Genomic DNA, 20,199 nt, shown 5'->3' on the forward strand with positions numbered 1-20,199 from the left:
TTTCACAGACAGAGAAACAAAATACTGGCTAGTTCATATAAGTATTAATGTGATTTCTAATGTTGCATAAGACTTTCCCCAAAACACAATTGAAAGGTTACATTTTTAATCTATATTGACTTATTTATTTTTAAAATATATGACTTATTTATGAAAATAAAATAATAATAATTGTAAATTGTAGATAAATTGTAATACAATAGCAAAAGAATGGAGTTGATAAATAGCCTATTTACTCTCTGTGACTTGTGTTCGTGTAAAATAGGTCTTTCATAATATTATTTAGTGACCCCATGCAAACCCATCTTTGTGTAATATTCATTAAAAGCCGACAAAAGTGAGTCTTTTGTTATAATATTAAGATTCCTCATTTCCTAAATGACAGTGGGCTAAGTCTTATTATTATTATTAGTCAAAAAATATATATGTTAACAATGTATTTATTCATTTTTACATTAAAGTTGATGCTTTTCTATATTTTATAGTGAATTAAAACCAAAACGATAATTTTGACTGACATTAGAATAATATAAATGTGCAGTTTTGTTAAGGCACAAAGTAAAGTCCCTGTAACAGGGGAAGGCCCTTTCTCACGCAATAAACCTATCACGCCCAGTCTGAGTTTTAAAGCCCACCTCCGGACCAATAACGACTCGAGATATGGATATATCACACAGCCTTATCATGTGTTTGAATCTGTGATTCCTTTTCAAAACACATAGCAATAGCAATGTCTTCAACAAATTAAGATAAATCAAAAGGGGAAAATAGCCATTAAACGCGTATTGCAGACATGATCGAAAAGTCAAGCAGTTTGTGAGGGGAAAAAGGCGCATACGTTTCCAAAGACCTAACTTCATTGAAGTCTTATAAAGTAACTTTTGATTTTAAATGTTATAAAATACGGACGGCAAACTTATGAAAGCGCTAGTAAACTCGGACCGGTGCTGCAGATGGGCGGCATAGGCAGGACTTTTTATCTCAATATGTTGAATGGAACCGACGCGCAAAGTTTCGCTAAAGACACAGATTTAAACAGCCACCTGCACCGCAACCGGGACCTACCGGACTTTAAAATGGGCATTCAAGACACGAGGTTTTATTATCAGGACTCGATTCAAAACGGACAGGACAGTTTGTCTTTGCCCTTCCACGCCGAGCACCACCAAAGCGTCTCTGGCGGATTCGGGGCGCAGGCGGGGAGGTTTTACGCACCGGCTGCGCTCGGCAGCTGTCACTTCAACACCCGCAGCGGCACGGGACACGTAGCGGATGCATATTCAACAAACGGCAAAGACGTTTTTCCAAGCAGCGCAGACGCGTACCCGGCTCCTTTTCAGCACGGATACCCGCGAACACCGATGTACTCTTTACCTGGTCTACAGGTGTCGGGGAAGACCCAAGTCCTTCTCAACAACTATCCACTATGGGCAAAGTTTCACAAATATCAGACAGAGATGATCATAACAAAACAGGGACGGTAAGAAGTTTTAATTGTTTGCCACACTCTTTAATACACTGTAAGGATAAATTAAAAGATGTCATTGAAAAGATGCAATGAGCAAGCTACTGCACATGTTTATTTTACGCGCGGTGACAACAGCGGATCATAACTAGCCTATATGCGATGCATATGCTATATGCACGTCAATTCTTCATACTTAGGATTAGTTCACGATGTGATTGGTATATTTAATGTATTGTTTTAACTTCAAATGTAATTGAAGTGATGCACAGATGCACGAAGTACTGCAGCGCAGTGCCAGCCAAGGCAGGTGGGCATGCAAGCAATCCAACACTTGGCATGTATCTTAAATTTAGAATCTCAATTAAAGAGAGTTGTAAATATGGCTACATTTGATCTGAAATCATTTATTTTTCCCTACAAACCGCGACCTGGTTTCAGTTATTGTCGAAAGGTAAACAAACACTGTGGCAATTATGTGCAATACTCTCAATGTAGTCACCAGTCTGCACTTTGACACAAATCTGTCAAACTTCTATTTCTCATTGACTGGAACATATTGGATATTGGTTTGAAAGAACTACTGTTCTCTGATATTTCAGATATTTGAGGCTTCTTCAAAAAATTGATGATAGTTATTATAAAAAAAATTCTTAGAGGAACTTGGACGAATTAATATTAAAGATTTGAGTAATTATTACCAAGAAAACACTCAACTGGAAACAACGTCACTAATAACTGCTCGTGGTCCCTAGAGACCTCAGACAAAGACACTTGTGGGAATGTCTGATAACCCACCATTATAATGTATCCTCATATGTGATTAATGTACAAATAAGCAACACTTCCACCTACAGAGCTTAAGTCATGCATTTAATACAGTCATTTCATGATGAAAATTTTAAATGTTAGATGATTAAACAAAATTGTTGTTTCTTATCAAGTGATATAAAAACTGACCACATACAATCAAAATTATTTATTTTAAAATATATGAGAATTAAGTTTTCATAACATCGTTAAACAATTCCAAATTTATTCAGCAGCGACCTTTGAGATGGTCAGGGAATTTAAGACTACTAATATAAATATTATTTTAAGAAGTGGGACGTTTTAAATGTGTCTATCTTATTAGTCTGTATTTTCACAATAAAAGTAAATGAAAGCAAGTCTGACCTTTAGAAATTGGGAAGATGCCAAACATTTTTCTTGCAGTGTTTCTACAGCCTAAAATAAGATATTGCTTTGAAAAACTTAGTTTTATTGTTGTTTTGTGTCTAACAAAATTCATTAATAATTTTGTACACAATTAAATACACATTAAACTCCAGTATGAACTATGTGCACAAAATAAATTGTAATATTTATTAGTTTTTAAATTCACGTTCTTGCTACTTATACGGATAGAATCATGCATGTGTGTATCGTGGGTGTGTTGGCACGAAGTGCACACTGTTTAATGTAAACAGTGTCTTGAAACTTTTTGTAAAGTTATTTTAGCTCAGATCAATGCAAAATCAATGCATACATTCACATAAACATCGGCACACTTTGCATTAAACATTTATGTTAAAAAATGGAATTCAGCATGGCATGCAAATAAAATAGAGAAAGGGAACGGATAAGAAATTGTCAGTTTATTGGTTATGTGCGCAAATACCTTTTAAAGTTATACTACATTTAAAGAGTGTATATTAATATACCTTAGACTTAATAAAGACTTGCTTGTACTGTAATTACTTAGATTTGCCCTTGTGTGTAAAAGTAACCATTAAAAAGAGCTATTTTGGGCTTTGTTTCGCTTTTAGATGTAAGGCTATTATATTAGGTTCGTAATTGTGCTGCTTTGTCTAGTAGATATTTTATGCTTTAAATCGAGAAAACGTTGCTTCTTTTGATTCAGCATTTTTTTGTTTGTTTGTTTGCACCTCCATGCCTACCGCTAATAATTAATTGTTGCATCTGAATCTTTACATTTCCTGTTTATATTTGTTTATTTTTATTAGTTTATTTCAGAATGAACACAGGCTTGTGTTATTAAAATGCTTTTTCAGTTTGCAATTTGATGCAAATTATAATTTCATGTCTTTGTATACAACGTATCACAACATCAGTTTTTTATTGGTTATTTGAGATTTCAAGGTGGTGGATCACTTTGCCAATAGGCTGCTCAGGTAATTCTGGCCAAGACAGGAAGTGGAAAAGTAAGGAGGAAGGGGGGGGGGGTGGTGTGCTTGGGGGTAAAGTTGGTTGAGCACCACTGAGACTGTGATGGCCAAACACATCAGTGGAGGCAGCTTTGATGTGCAGGAAATGAAGGAAGGCACTTTCTTCCTCTCTCTCGCTCTCTCTTTCTCGCTTTTTCTTTGCTCTCTCTCTCTCTCTCTCTCTCTCTCTCCTCTGGTCTGGTACCCTGTGCGCGCAGTGAAGCACATTTCCTCAGAAGTTGAGGTGCAGTCCGAGTTAAAGCTTTGAAATGCACTGTAAGGCCTACAACCTGAGAGGAGAGCAGAGGTCTTCGGCCCTTTTCAAGTCTAACTCCAAAACTGCCCCCTAACCTTACCCCTGCAACCGGTTTTCACAAACTTAAACAGACGTGGGGCCACCACATCTATACATAGACTGGCGTAGGTGTACGTTGTTTTGCTTTATCAGGGTAGTATCAGATCCAAATAAGGCAACGAAGTGAGCCAAATGAGACTAATAACTATACCAGAAAATATATATATATTACCTCATAGAACATTTGTGGGAGGGAAATGAAACTACAGATGTTGTCTAACATCCATTGCACTATTCCACTGCCAGTGGTTCAGTGGTTTACTAAAGTGAATGAAACAGGACTTTTTAAAGTCAAATGCATCAACAGTATAAGTTCGCCTGAAAAAAGGGAACTACTTTTCTTCCCATGTGACAAATATCTTCGAGTGCTATATTGGGAGGGGGTGTATTTTATATTTTTGTAAATTTTTGACAAAATAGCCTAGAAAGTATATATTTTTTGGCCTACAAAGTATTTGGGTGCTTGTGTGGAAGATATGACTCAATAGGTTGTTCGTAGGTTTATCGTAGGTGCAGTTTTTGCTGAACGCCATGCTCAGAGGAGTCATGGGTCCCTGCTTTGGGTCTAAATAGATCTGGCTTACTGCTTGAGTGAATATATGTCTCATATAAAATGCCACAAAGAGGCTTATGACTTTCTAAGCATTTGGTTATAGCATGGAAGTTGACAACTAAATTGCAAAAATTGGTAGACACTGTAGGTATAATGGCATTTAGTACACTGTAAAAAAAATGCTTTTTGCACTTAAATGTTTAAGTTTACTTTTTTTAAGAATTAACAAGTACATACTTGACTACTGAGTAGTTGGTATAAATAAAATAATGAAGTTGAAAGCTCTTAAAACTTTATTTTTATAATTTATAGCAACTTCTAACTAGAGATGGGACAGTATGAAAATTTCATATTATGATTATAGTGACCAAAGTTATCAATATTATCATAGTTTTGTTAAAATGAGATGGAAATGTAAAAAAGCTGATACACACACTAAAAACATTTGAACAAGTTTTATTTTTGAAAATCACAATTTAATATTCATGTCGCTGAAATTATTTTTGTGGTTAAAAAAAATCTGTCTAATAAGTTTACTGTGAATGTTAAAACTATGTTGCATGTGCGCGCCTGCCTCAAACTGATTTTGGCTGGACAGGATTTACCGCGAGTTTTCATAATCACGCTAGTCAAACACGGTTGTAATGATAATTCAATTTTAAACTATAATATTAACCGTCAGGACATTTCATTGTGTTTAATCGTGAAACCTGTAATCGTCCCATCCCTACGTCTAACTAATCAAAAACGTTGAAATTATTTATTAATTTAAAGCATCATGAAACCCCGCTGTTTCAGCTCCAGTCTACCTCACTATCATTTAAAAAAAAAGCGAAATGGGCGTGGACGCTGTCAGAATATTTTTGAATATAATATAAATATTTTTACATTTACTTCAGAACCGTATCCATGTGCGATTATCCTAAGCCCAAGACACCCCTCCCCTGGCTGACCTGCCGCACGGAGCACGCGCGCGCACACACAAAAGCAAAACGTTTTTCATGATGCTTTAAGTTATTTAAACTTAAACATTTAAGTGCAGCAAGAAATTTTACAGTGTATTTATGGTGCAGCACAACCAAAAAAAAGAAGAAAGAAATGCATTGTGGCCTTCATTTGCGCTCACTTAAATTTAGGGCCTTAGGCAAAACAATACAAATGACAATTACAAATGCATACATTTAATTGCATAGGATATAAAAAATCAAAGGAAATACATCATCATCTGCAAAAAAAAAGGTGCAAGACACACAAGTGCCAAAGTAGGCTAACCACAGGTGTAGTTCATAACATCATCAACCATGGGAATGTTTCACTAAGTTTTAAAACCACAAAATGTAGAAACATTACATTTTTTTTATTAAATTTTTTTATTTTATAATTTGAACCCACCTACACTTTAAAGAGTAAAAGTCGGATCAACTTAAAAAAAATTACATCAATCGGTAACGCCTAAACAAACTGACATTGAAATAACATAAATTTTGTAGGCGTTTACAAATTGAAGTAATTTTTTAAGTTGATCCAACTTTTCACCTTTAACATGAGTGAAAAATGCAAAGTTTGGAAAACCGTGCATGCTTCCTTCTTTAAAATAGATGACACTTATAGAAGCCCATATTTAGTTATATAATGCAAAAGCATTTTTAATTCAACAAACACTGAGTATAAAACATTTTATTAGGTCTCTTTCTCTCTCTCTCTCTCTCTCTCTCTCTCTCTCTCTCTCTCTCTCTCTCTCTCTCTCTCTCTCTCTCTCTCTCTCACGCCACTCAATGTCACTCTGCTTGCTCTCTGCTATAAAGGTGCGAATATATTTTTGTCCGTTTTGGCCTTTGAGCAGTCTTTTTTTTAACTAACAAATCACTTCCTGTTCAGCTCTATATGGTAGATACGCTGCTGTGTTGCTGCAAAGACCTCAGTTTCAACAAACTCTGTTGCTTGTTAAACTCTCACAGGTCACTGCAGAACAGATTGACTGTATCATATAAGTTCATGATTCCAGGAGAATCGCCACAGGCAGCTCTAACAGAAACAAACAAGCTGTGACGGTAGTCGAACAAAATGAAGATCAAAGGGTTTGTCTGTTGACATGAGGGATGTAACTGTGGTTACCGGCTGCTCCATTTCAAGCCACTGTTTATCAGCAGCTGTGTTTCAAGCTCATCTGTAGAGTTATGACAATTCTCCAACATCAGCAATTCTATAGTGGTTTCCAAATGTAACCGCATTCACATAATAGCTTATGACAACCACGTACGAATGCCGTGATTACCATACATCCCAATTTGCCTGCGTCATAGTGGATGGTTTGTTTTTACCTTTAAAAGTGACAAAATGAGTGTTAATGCCAACGGTTTCAGAACACGTTTGCGTCTACAAGCAGCAGCAGACGCTCACGAGTATACGTTTGGTGACATAAACTGAACCTGAACTCCTGTCCTGGTGAATCAATGATTGCACTCAAACAGAAAAGTCCCTAGCTGATATCAGCCAGTTTTTTCTTACTTACACAGGAATTTGTACGTTTTTTACAAGTTGGCTAATTCGTATGAATTGTACAGAAATGATTATTAGATAAAACAATAATAAAACCCCACCCCTAACCCCAACATCACAAGGGAAAACAAATTATTATTAAGATTGTGTAAAATACATAAAAATTGCCATGAGATTATAGTTACCGGCCACAGCTGTATCAGCTTGAAGGGACCTTAAAGGGACACGTAAAAATACAATTCCGTCAACCCACTTGTGAATTACCTACATAATTGAAATTTTTAAAGGAAAACACCACTGTTTTTTAAATATTTTATTATGTACTTACCTCAAATTAGACAAATTAATACATACCTATTTTTTTCAATCCGTGCACTTAATCTTTGTGCCGTGCGTCGGGAGTGTGTTGGCATTTGGCCTGGCCCCATTCGTTCCTGGGGATCCAAACAGGGATGAATTTGGAGGCCGGCAAGCGCTTCCATGTTTTCCCTGTTTGGAGACTGTTGCATGAGTGGTTACACGAGTAGGTATGGTGGCACAAAATAAAACGGGGCGATTTTTTAAGCGTATGAAAAATGAGAACTATATTGTATGGCGGAAGAGCACTTAGTTTGCAGCACTTCGACATTGGCGCGCAGTAACATCATCACTCCTGACTACTCCCCGTTTTGTCAAACTTTCGTCAATATTACTGCACCCGAGGTCGAAGTGCTGCCACGTTTTTATTTTATTTTGTGCCACCATACTCGTGTAACTACTCATGTATCAGTCTTTAAATAAATAAAACATGGGAGTGTTTGGTGGCTTCTGGATTCATCCCTGTTTGGATCCTATGGAATGAATGGGGCTGGGCTGAATGCTAACACAGTCACAATGCGTGGTACAAAGATTAAGTGTACGTATTGAAAAAAGATCAGTATGTATTAATTTGTCTAAGTTGAGGTAAGTACATAGTAAAATTTTACGGTGGTGTTTTCCTTTAATGATGACTGAGTAAGGTCATGTCAAATTTAAAATGTAATCAGTGATTGAAATCAAACTTCGATGCTCCTAGTCTTAAAATAACATTATGTGGTGGTTTCCCAGACAGGGCTTAAGCCTAGTCCTACACTAACTTAAATGTTAGTTTTGTCTTGATCGAAAACAACTTGCTCTGACATATCTTAAAATATATCAGTGCGAGTGTTGTGTCTCAAGATGCACACTGGTAGGTTTTATGTATAAATTATGCTTTTAAAAATTACTTAAATATCCTAATTTAACAAAGGCCTGGTTCTGGTTTAAGATAATCCCTGTCCGGGGAACCACGCCTATGAGACTTTAGCTTGCTTTTCACTGATAGGGTCAACTTCATGTCGTTTAAAACTTGTATATGACTCTTTCTTCTGCGGAACATACAAGAAGATATTTTGAGAAATGTACGAGTGGTTTTGTGCCCTACAATATGCCCATAGTTTACCCCAAAATTGAATCATTTGGGGTTAAACTGTTCCTTTAAGCTGTTTAAACTAAATAAAAACTAAACTACTACCACAAACCAAAACACAGCTGCTAGCTTTAGCAGGGCAACCAGCATTACATGTGCAAAGGGGAAATACTGTATAAACCTATGGAAAACTGTACCTTCCCCATGTGCACTGCAGATAGTCCTAGATAGCAGAGGAGGTATTTGTGTTTGGCAACCACCTACTGCAATGTTCTGGCTCCATCGCTGAGTCGAGCGACAGCTAAGTTTCCACAGGTTAACCTCTAACTTCTGTCGTAAACCTTAACCTCCCACTCATGCAAAACATTTTTTCAGTGGTAAACCCACTGGTTTCCCCCATTCCAGGTACTGATTTCTTATAAATGTCTCATTTGAAATAAGTATGACAATTTTTGAAGCTCAGTCAGATGAGGAAAGTGACTGCCACAGACAGTACAGTTTTAAGTCAGAACGAGGAGGCAAGCGAGCGTAGAACGATACACAGACTATTCTGGTTTCTGCTTTCACTTATATTGACAACTGATGTGGAAGAAGAAACCCATCACCTGCTCGGTCTCTTCACCACCACAAGGCTTTACAATGCCAGGAGTCCATCTGAGAATGATGATTGATTACAGCTGCTTGCGGGTGGGCAGTCCGCCCTGCCCTTCTGTGCTTCTGATCCTCGACATACGTCCTTTACCCTACTTGAAGAGAGACACTGTGAAAGTGAAACCTTTTTCGCTTTGAAATATCAATTTTACACTTATATCCACTAGCCGTTTTTACGCTGGAGCGAGTGGAACAGGAGCATCATTATGGATGCGTTTCATGAATTATTACATGCAAACTTATTCATAATTTATTAAACTTCAGGTTGTTCCAAACTCAATTGACGACTGTCATAAGGTTGGATTTTTGTAACGCATGCAAGTCAAATAGCCCGCTAAACTTTCGACACGGACAAAAAAGCATCAAAGCACCGTAAAACTGATCGTGAATTGTACGTGGCAAAAACAAGCTTGATCTTGATGTATGATTTAATTAGTTGTTTTACGTCATATTTTATCTTTTGTTCCTCCTACAGTACCTTAATGCACAACGTTAAAATATCTTATCCACAATTTGCAAATATTTGCATATAAATACAGTCGCAATAACTGTGTATATTATTCACCTGCACACACATCCAGAGATCAAAACAAACAATGTTAACTTATACATGATACCTTTGCACGCTTGCGAAAATATGCACAACTAATATGACCCCATATGTTCTTCCCAGTGGAAATAAAGTCTACAGTTTCTTTCAGCAAAGCACACCGGCACAGGGGGCCGTGACGAGAGAGACATTTTTAAAGGCGTATTCATAACCCAAATGAATTACCAGCCATATACATACTATTTGGTGTGTATGCGGTTCACGACATTAATATGATACAGACACAGATATGAGCGGGCAAATGCAGTGTCACCTGACAGTCAAGCTGAGAGGAAATGTATAAGCTTGAGCAGTAGACTGCAACTGTGAAATCTATTGAATGACAGGCAGCCATGCAGTGCGAGTGTCACTGTGCTTACAGACATCTCTGAAATCTATTACTGAGAATGAAAGCATGCAGAATAGTATTGAGGTTGGACCGAAGCCAGCTGAACTGTTGTTTTTCTTAAAGGCACAGTTTGCGGAAAAATGTAATTAGTCATTTTTAAAATTACGCATTTGGTCAAAATCAATTTAAAGTGCATTAAAGTTTTATTTGTATGTGTGTTTCCTGGGATCGAACACATGACCTTTTGATCTGTTAACGCAATACCAGTTGAGCTACAGGAAGTTTTACTGTACTGCATTCAAAGCTGTACTGTACCTTATTCTTTGCAACCAAAACGGGTATGCAGGTCTTTCCATACAAAAAAGTGTGAGATGTGTTAGAAAAATTATATTTAGGTGTTACTTAAACAACAACATACAGGTTTGAAATCATGGGAATGAGTAAAGCTGTTCACATGGACTTTAATGACTTATGGCTTTAAACCAGTGATTCTCAAATTGGGGGGCGTGAGATGGTGCCAGGGAGGCCCTAGTTTTATGACATTTTATGAAATACTGTACATTCATTTAATATAAATTCTGTGTAATTAAACCTCAGAAGATTACGACTAACCACCAGCATTACATTATATAATTTAGGGGCGGTTTCCGAACAGGGCTTAAAGGGACACTCCACTCTTTTTGAAAATAGGCTCATTTTCCCCTAGAGTTAATTAGATTTTTACCATTTGGGATCCATTCTCCGGGTCTGGCGGTACCACTTTTAGCATAGTTTAGCATAATCCATTGAATCAGATTAGACCCTTAGCAGAATGAGATTTAGGGCTGGGTAAAAATATCGATTCATCAATGCATTGCAATTATTTGTTTCTCAATTCAATATCGATTCATCAAATCCTATGAATCGATTCAGCCCCCCCGGCCAGTGGCGGCGCTGTGGGCAACACTCTAGTGGGAGCGTTCAGCGTTGTACAAGCCGCGCTATATCAAAACAGAAAGATCAAAGATGGCAAACAGCAGCACTTCTTTTAAGCCTGTACCATCAACGTGATCAAACATTAACAGAGGTGGAAAGTAACGAATTACATTTACTCAAGTTACTGTAAATGAGTAGTTTTTTGTGTACTTTTACTTTTTTGAGTAGTTTTTAAAATCTGTACTTTTACTTTTACTTAAGTATGTTTTGTTTGAAGTATTGTACTTCGCTACATTTTAAATCATATCCATTACTGGGTAAATTTTTTTTTAAAAAGCAAAGTGATAAAGACGCGCAACGGATGATTGATGAGCGGGGGAACGCGCAAAAAGAACCATGGAGACGGACGAGACAGGCGCGCGCTAATGCAGACACGTCTCAGTTCAAATCTTATGAAAGAAACCCCTGGTCATATTTAAGCGACCACTTTCCACTGACGCGAAGAGAGTGTTTCATTCCTATGAAAGGTAGGATTCATGCTCTCGAGTACGAAATTGCAGACCGGGTTTTACCGCTCATTTGCATGATGCGTTTTTAATACAATGCGCATTATCCTCCGCAGTCTAGCAGCTTCGCGTCCTCGTGAATGCGCAGGTCATTAGACATGAGAGAGAGAGAGAGAGAGAGAGAGAGAGAGAGAGAATAAAGGTCTGACATCAGGTACCCAGGTCAGGGAAGACAATAAACGTGTCAAAAGTATGACATGGCACTCATCTCATTATATGCTCATTTAAACTAGATATATAGTTTAATAAAATAATGTATGTTACCAGCAATACATCAATTACAACCTTACTAGTGATTGTATTTACAAGCTGCTGACCACCTTCAAAAGTGCATAACTCAAATGTAAAATCATTAAATAATTCCATAAATGTTTCTTAGTTTTTTTATTTTATTAACTTTTTGTTATTGCAGTTTAATTGTAAAGATGTTCTTACAATTAAAAATAACTAGTTTGAGATTTATATTCCCTTGTCGTTTTTGAACTATACTAAAATCCTCCACCTCTCCCCGCTGTAAAAAAAAAGTAACTTTTACTCTGAGTAAAGTTAAAATGATTTACTTTTACTTGAGTAAATTTTTAGACCAGTAACTTTACTTTTACTTAAGTAAAATATTATTAAAGTAACTTTACTTTTACTTGAGTACAATATTTTAGTACTTTTTCCACCTCTGAACATTAGTAATACTACACACATTATTTAAAAATATACTCAGGTACTTAATTGCTTGTGCATTTACCTATTATTGAATCGATATCGAAGGAAGTAAATCAATGTAGAATTGAATCGAATCGAATTGAACCGAAGCCTCAAGAATCGAAATCAAATCGAATTGTGAAATTCCTAACAATACCCAGCCCTAATGAGAGTATAGACGGTTTTAGCAGTAACAACATAAACAAGCGGCTGTCGCGGTCCGCACATAACTTCCGGGAAACTCCGCTAATAATAAATAACAACAAAGTACTTTAAGCGTAGTTTATTTATATAACAAGCAAAAAAACAACACACAGATTACCTAGGAAACCAAAACATTTGTTATTTTCGATGAGGCATTTGTTCAAGAGATCAGTTTAGCAACTAGTCAAACCATTGAAAAAAACGAAAACAGAAGTAAAGTTCGGATCCAGACGTGTATCAAGTGCGTCCGATGTTTTATCATATATGTGCATATTAGCTGCATATAGGTTTCATATATGTGCATATATGCTGTATATGTGCTGCATATATGTGCATATTAGCTGCATATATGTGCATATTAGCTGCATATATGTTTCATATATGCACATATATATTTTTATATATGTGCATATATGCTGTATATATGCAGCATATATGTGCATATAAGCTGCATATAGGTTTCATATATGCACATATATCCACATATAGGTTCTTTCCATGTGGGCTTAAATGTCCTAATATTACTAAGCCCTAGTCCTGAATTAATCTAAACCTTGTCCGGAAAACCGCCCCATAATGTTTTGCTGAATTCAAATTATAAGTTTGAGATTGTCATTAATGTCATGAATTCTCTTTAGGGGAACCGTATGGGATGCACCTTACACAAGTAGGGCCACACCCCAAAAAGTTTGAGAACCAACGCTGTTTGTAAAACAATTGTGACGGTAAATGAATGTTACATCACAGGTGGACCCAAGGTCCCAAGACAACCAAAGCAGTAAAATGGCAAATACTGAGTTTGTTTAACATCACATCCCTTGCAGGAAAATCTGTGTTTCCTATGTTTGTTACTCTATCTTAGGACACGCTGACCTCCCAGTTACCTTCACTCCCTCACTGCCCCATGATTGAAATGTGTCTTGCAAATAAATCTACAGGCAGATGCATCTTCAGACATGTTTATTAAGAGGCATATTAAAGATTTATGTACAGACTGCTACCTATCGTCCATCTGTGGCAAACTATTACTACCCTATAATCACCCACATCTCAATCACATTTATGCATTTGGCATGCTTTTATCCAAAGTGACTTACAGTCCATTCAAGCTACGCATTTTTGTCAGCATGTGTGGAATCAAACCCACGACTTTTTGCGTTGCTAATGCAAAGCGCTATCAGCTGAGCTACAGGAACACAGTGCATACTTCACAGAAAGTATGAATTGCACATTTTGTGCAGTGGCCCATAACAATAACAACATAATCTCAATGCATTTTATCTCTCTGTTAACAGGAGGATGTTCCCTTTCCTCAGCTTCAACATCAGCTCTCTGGACCCAACGGCTCATTATAACATATATGTCGATGTGGTTCTCTCCGACCAGCACCACTGGAGGTACCAAGGAGGCAAATGGGTTCAGTGTGGAAAAGCAGAAGGCAACATGCCAGGTACCGAACAGACACACGACAGCTTCTGGCCACTATCTGCTTTTAAACCCTACAAACAAGATAAATGTCTTTATCTGTCTTGCGGTTTTCACAGTGTAAGTGTTTTCTGAGCAGTGCAGAAAACTTCACGTCCTCGGATCTCTTTCTTTTTGTGGCTAGAAGTGCATGAGTGTTTCTGATACCACTGTATGCCACAATCAGAGGAACTTAAGCATGTGGCCCGCCACCACAACAGCTCTGCACTGCAACTGCTGTTCAAGAGTGATCGCATGTTGCTGTGCCTGTCAAATGCATGACAGCCCATTCCAGTGCATTTCCAAGACATATTTCTTTTTTGCTGGAAATGCATTCATTGTTAAGCATATTCAAAAGATGCTATTTATGTAATTATAAGATTTAAAAATACTATTGATTCCAGTGAAACGTGAAATATGGATGTTTAAAGCTGATGTACACTGTAAAAAAAATCCGTAGAAATTGCAGCTGAGTTGCCGGTAACCCACCGCAGATTCAAGATTATGTTATTCACTGGCAACATTTTGTTCAAAGTTAAATGAACATTAAACATTTACAAGTCTTTGTCTTTAGAGAGTAAAACTAAAATAACAGCATCAAGCAAAACATTTTGGGAAACAAAATCTGAAGCAAAAAACAAAAAAAGGTTGATGATGATTTCTGTTTCCCAGAATGCTTTGCATGAGGCTGTTATTGTATAGTTTTACTCTGTAAAGATAAAGACTTGTTAATTAAAATTTATTTAACTTTGAACAGGCTCTTGCCAGTAGATAACATCAGTTTGAATCTGCGGTGGATGGCCGGCAACCCAGCTGCAATAACATTGTAATTTCTGCGGAATTTTTTTTACAGTGTACAGTATGTAATGTATTTTCTTCATCTCCAGTTGGCATTGCAAAAATAATTGTATTAAATAATAATAGTAATAATAATTTTTCAAAAATGAAATAACACTTCTTAAACACTTCCCCCATCTGCCATTAGTTGATGAAACGTAATAATAATAATAACAATAATAATAATATTAATAATAATAATGGTTTAGCCAGTGATGTCATGTTTGCTTGGTTAATGACATTGTGGGAATTTTTAAACAGCATTATAGAGCAACAGAGATATACCTAATATGTATGGATAAAAATATGGTCAGAAAAAATTTTTTACCTTTAAGGAACGTAAAGATACATTTTTTGATAACAGCTATTGCGTACATAAATATTTACAGTACTGTGCAAAAGGCCATCGTACCACCATTAGATTTGTTGCTTTTGCAATGATATGCTTATTTCTTAATATCTGTGATGACTTCAGTGATTTATTAGAAAACAACCAGAAAATACAAGAAATTTGTATACGGTATTAATTATTGAATATTATAAGATAAAGTGTCCATTGTTTAGTGTGGCCTCCCCTTACACTTAAGCAATAGCCGGAACCTACATACTTTCTTGAACCTAAATTAAATCTATATATTTCTATATTTTCTGTTTGTGTCTAATAAAGACAGAAAAATAAACATGGATGGTCATTTAAACTTGGTTATAACAACAAAGCTGCTGGTGGTGGTATAAATTCTTGTAATTTGCATTATTATGCATTATTTTACAGGAAACAGAATGTATATGCACCCAGACTCTCCCAATACTGGAAATCACTGGATGAGACAAGAAGTTTCCTTTGGCAAACTGAAACTCACCAACAACAAAGGCAGCTCAAACAATGTTGGACAGGTAACCATCTTACTCATGTAGACCCAGTATGTATTTATATAGTCATCTATGTACTGTAGTTATCTATGTATTCATTACAAGATACAACACAAATACATTAAAAAGCAAACAATTGATTCTACTACTTTTACATTCTTATATTTTGAGAAATATCAGAAAGGACTAAATTTGTCGAGCAAAATAATTACACAGGCTGAAATATCTAAAGCAAAGCAGTCATTTTTTATATAGTTTATCAGTTGCACCACAGCATATCTTTACATCTTCTCTAATGCTTGCATTGTCTGATATACAGATGATAGTGCTCCAGTCACTTCATAAGTACCAACCGCGTCTACACATTGTGGAGGTTAAGGAGGACGGAACGGAAGATCCCTTTTTGACCGCAAAAACCCAGACGTTTGTGTTTCCAGAGACCCAGTTTATCGCAGTCACTGCTTATCAGAATGCAGACGTGAGTAATGTTGTAAAGCTGTGGGCTTATTTTCATATTAATCAGCCAAATAACCACAGTTTACAGCTAACACAGTGTAGGATGAACTAGACCAGGGGTCTTCAACCCTAATCCTGCTGAGCAACCATCCTGCAGATTTTAGCTTCAATCCTAATCAAACACAGCTTAAGCGCTAATCAAAGTGTTGAGGGTTGGTTGAAAATTACAGACAGGTGTGTTGGAACTAAAGTCTGCAGGACGGTTGATCAGGGTTGGAGACACCTGAACTAGACAATAACTTGTATTTTGCAATAGACTTTAGTTAGTGGCGGCTGGTGACTTTTTTTTTCGAGGGCGCTCGATGCGAAGTTCCTCACAACATGTATGTAGCCCGTCATGTGTGTGGTTCCTAATTTCAAAATATGTGTTCGGAGCGTCGAGAGATCCTGTGTGCATCTTGTGTCTTGTCAAGGTAAGTGCCTGCTGCAGACGCGTCTAAAGGGTTTATGATAAAAGAGACGCTCGTGTTTGCCAGATACTCGCATAATCTTATGCGTTATCCGAGTTTACTGTTAAGGGAGTGTCTTGTGTGTATTTTGGGAACCTGAGCGTCTCTTTTATCATAAATATTTCGATGCGTGTGCAGCAGGCACTTATTTTGACAAAACACGTGATGCACATGGTTTACATGACTCAACAAACACATATTTTGAAAACGCAAGCAACACACGTGACACTCCAAACACTTATTATTGAATTAGCGCCCCTCGGATGAGCAGTCACTGACTTTAGTATACTTTAAGTATACTATGGTATTTTTTATTGTCAGATAAATTAATAAATTATTTCTTATTGACAGTAATCACTGATTACTGTAATCACTGATTTGTTTTTTTGACCTTGCTCCTTGATCCCATCTCTTGTTCTTTTTCTTCTTTCTCTCTCACTATCTCTCCCCTTGTCCTTTTTTCAACCCCTTCCACTTTCATTTGTTTTACAGATCACTCAGCTGAAAATAGATCACAACCCTTTTGCTAAAGGTTTCCGGGACAATTATGACACGTAAGTAAGACCGCAGCGAAATAAATAAAGCAAAATGTGGTCTGTGTGGACAATTGCTGTTGATTTAAAATGTTCACATAAAGAACATTTTGGCAATGTTGTTCATTATACATGCGAAAAATCACTTTGGTATAAGTAACAAATTAAAAATAATACTCCTGAGCTGTACTTCTGTTTAAGAGTCATCAGTTGACTTTTAACGCTCAGTTTTCCTTACACAGGCTGTACGCACCACCTGAATCTGACCGCCTTACACCTTCCCCAACGGACGGCCAGCAGCTCCTCCCGGGTAGCTGTTACCCTCATCAGCCCTACCTGTCTGACCAATACATGAGCCCTCTCCCTCAAAGTCGGTTTTATGGTCGTGAGCCTGTCAGCATGGCCCAGGAGTGTCCCAAAGACCCTACCACAAGCCCTCACAGCCGCTGGTACCTACCAAGCCAGCAGGGGGTTCCTCCCAACCGCCTCGACTTTAATGCGTACGATAGCGAATACCCTTCAAACAATCTCTACAAACCCTTTCCGATTCAGTCCTCCCCCCACCACCCACTTGGCTACTACACTGATAGCCCCTTCGCCTCCGGTCCTGTGTGTGGTGCCAGCCCAGGTGCGTGGAGCTCAGGCAGGCCCTCACCACAGTACCTTAACCATCCCCACCACGGTAAACCCGGGTCTAGCCTCAGCTGGCTTCGAACCATCTCTTCCTCGACTACTTCATCTTCTCCTTCAGCTACAAACTCCCGGTTCCATCCATCCCCGTCGCTTCTGGAGCCCCAGCGTCAACCGCTGCTCCAAGACAAGTCCAAAGAGTCTGGGGATGACCCCTGGATTGAAACCCCCTCGGTAAAATCAGTGGACTCTGGTGACTCGGGTCTGTTTGAAGGAGCGGAGAACAAGAAGAGGCGTGTATCACCTTACACATCCAGCACTGAGAATTCCCCTCCGAACCGCAACGCAGAGCCTTGCGAAAAGGATAACTGCAGTGATGCGGGCTACTACGGCTTCTACGCTCACTGAAGACCACAAATGGGTTTGATATAAAGGAATAAAGCCAACTGGTTTTTCAAAAGCTTCACTCTAGAAGAGTGCAAGGATGAATTGATCTCAAGGTGTGCTTGTAGCACATTCACAAGCCCATCCGTTTTTCCCTACAACGCACCATCTCCGTTCAACCCAACAGATTCACAGCGTACCCAAACCAGTTTTTATTACCGTGCCAGACAGCACAATAATCTCAGTCTGCTTCGTGTTAGGTGGTCCCTTTGTGCTTTATGTTTCCTGTGTTAGTTGTCTGGGGGTAAGGTCATCTGGAGGTGTACCGAAGGTCACGGTGAGACGAAGCGACAGCTTAAGAGCCGAGACGATGTGACTGCATTGAGACACTGGCCTGGAGACACAGACAGACAGACCTGTGCAACTTCAGACGTTTCAGCAGCTGAAGATTTCACAGCGCACCTGCTGACACTCCCCCAAAGGAACTGTCTCGTCCCCCTCATCAAACGAACGAAAAACACCTTGCAAAACCCACGCAACGCTCTTTCACACGTACAAACGTACGATCAAATAGTTTGTCACATTCTCTTCTGTCCTTAAAGCGACCGTTTGCCCTAAAAATGAAAACTCTTATTTAGTCAATGTCATGTCTTCAAAACAGTTTTATTGACTTTCTTATGAAGGAATATTTTAGCAGAAAGACCAAACTGCTTCTGTGAAATCAAAAAAGTGGATGGGCACTACGGATAGCAGTGGTCACCATTCACTTCCATTGTGTTTGAAATGACATGAGGGAGAATAAATAATTTTTAGGTCCATATAAAATGATGTCATTGATGATATATTTTACTATAAACCACACCAGTACAGACAATTACTTACAGGTACTGTATCCTATCTTTGCAATCCCAAAATGCGCTCCCAATAAGCATAAAGCCATGGCCACCCAGACACCACATGCTGAAATAAAATAGCCAGTGTCTAAAAGAGCATGGCTCTATGCACCAACTGTGGTTCCAACTATTATTAGACAGACATAATTTGGTTGATAGGGAGCATACGTTAAAGTATAAACACTTTATGTAGTTTAGAGTTCATGCCAAAATACCAGGACTTTTGCATCAGTCCACTTCGTATATGAAGAAATTGCACAATACCTCATAAGAGCGACAGAAACAAAAAACAAAGTACAAACTGAAAGAATGTTAAAGGTTAAAAAGTGAGAGAGGACAACGGTGTGCAGACTCGGGTGCACGTTCTGCTTGCTCTGTTTTTTAACAGTTTAACAAATGTCACCGTATACAAATGATTTTTTATACCATGACTCCCATTTATCTAGATTAAAAGGACTTAAAAATGCTATAATTTATTTTTTCATCTCCAGAGCTAAAACATTATTTTCATCTTAAAAAAGTTAAACTGGCTACAAGCAAATCTTTTAACCCTTGCGAGTTTAATTTATCTGATCTGACCTGTAACAAGGACATACTTAAAGCAACAGCGTCACACCTCCAGGCGTCGCGTATGACAGCATGCAGACAGACAGGGTGGAAAAATGGACACCTGGCAGGGGCTTCAAACTGACTATACATCATCTTTATTCAATCAACAGAGTAACATGCAGACAGCCCACACATAGACGTCAAAGACGCGATGTAAGAATAAGCCTTCAGTCTGAGCCTATCAGGCACGCCTGGCATTCAGAGGTGAGAACGACCCCAGATAGATAAGTGGGTGAAGACAACACTGCATAGGTTATGCCAAACATCACAATCGTACATTTACTGAAGTTTTCTGAGTCTTCCACATCACACACAAATGATATTCAGGTACACTGATAAAACATATGCCAAGGGGCGACAAATAAATTGAGGATGTAAAGCTAAAACCATTGATATCCTACACTATCTGAAATGGGCATGAATTGCTGTGACTGGGGCGGTACCCTTCCAAAAAGTACACCTAAAGAGTTAATATTAGTAACTCCAAAGTGCATATTGGTACCAAATACATTATGTACCAATGAGGACCTTTTAAAAGG

General features: G+C 37.9%; 1 protein-coding gene across 1 annotated transcript; it reads left to right on the forward strand.

Annotated features, from left to right (window-relative positions):
- The first annotated feature begins 673 nt into the window (after positions 1-673).
- On the forward strand, positions 674-20,072 carry tbx21 (T-box transcription factor 21). The gene is made up of 6 exons (XM_055176717.2): positions 674-1,480; positions 13,771-13,925; positions 15,549-15,670; positions 15,966-16,124; positions 17,104-17,165; positions 17,387-20,072. Exons 1-6 carry the CDS (start codon positions 954-956, stop codon positions 18,180-18,182), a joined length of 1,821 nt encoding a protein of 606 aa, XP_055032692.2. The 5' UTR covers positions 674-953; the 3' UTR covers positions 18,183-20,072.
- The last annotated feature ends 127 nt before the right edge of the window (positions 20,073-20,199 follow it).

The sequence above is a fragment of the Misgurnus anguillicaudatus genome, chromosome 4, assembly GCF_027580225.2.
Source record: "Misgurnus anguillicaudatus chromosome 4, ASM2758022v2, whole genome shotgun sequence".
NCBI classification, from domain to species: Eukaryota; Metazoa; Chordata; class Actinopteri; order Cypriniformes; family Cobitidae; genus Misgurnus; species Misgurnus anguillicaudatus.

What these genes read in the sequence shown, in the direction of transcription:
- tbx21 (XM_055176717.2), top strand. Translation starts at nt 954, where the DNA reads ATGGGCGGCATAGGCAGGACTTTTTATCTCAATATGTTGAATGGAACC. An exon ending in ATCATAACAAAACAGGGACG is followed by an intron (nt 1,481 to 13,770) that starts GTAAGAAGTTTT and finishes CTCTGTTAACAG; the next exon opens with GAGGATGTTCCCTTTCCTCA. An exon ending in CTGCTTATCAGAATGCAGAC is followed by an intron (nt 16,125 to 17,103) that starts GTGAGTAATGTT and finishes TTTGTTTTACAG; the next exon opens with ATCACTCAGCTGAAAATAGA.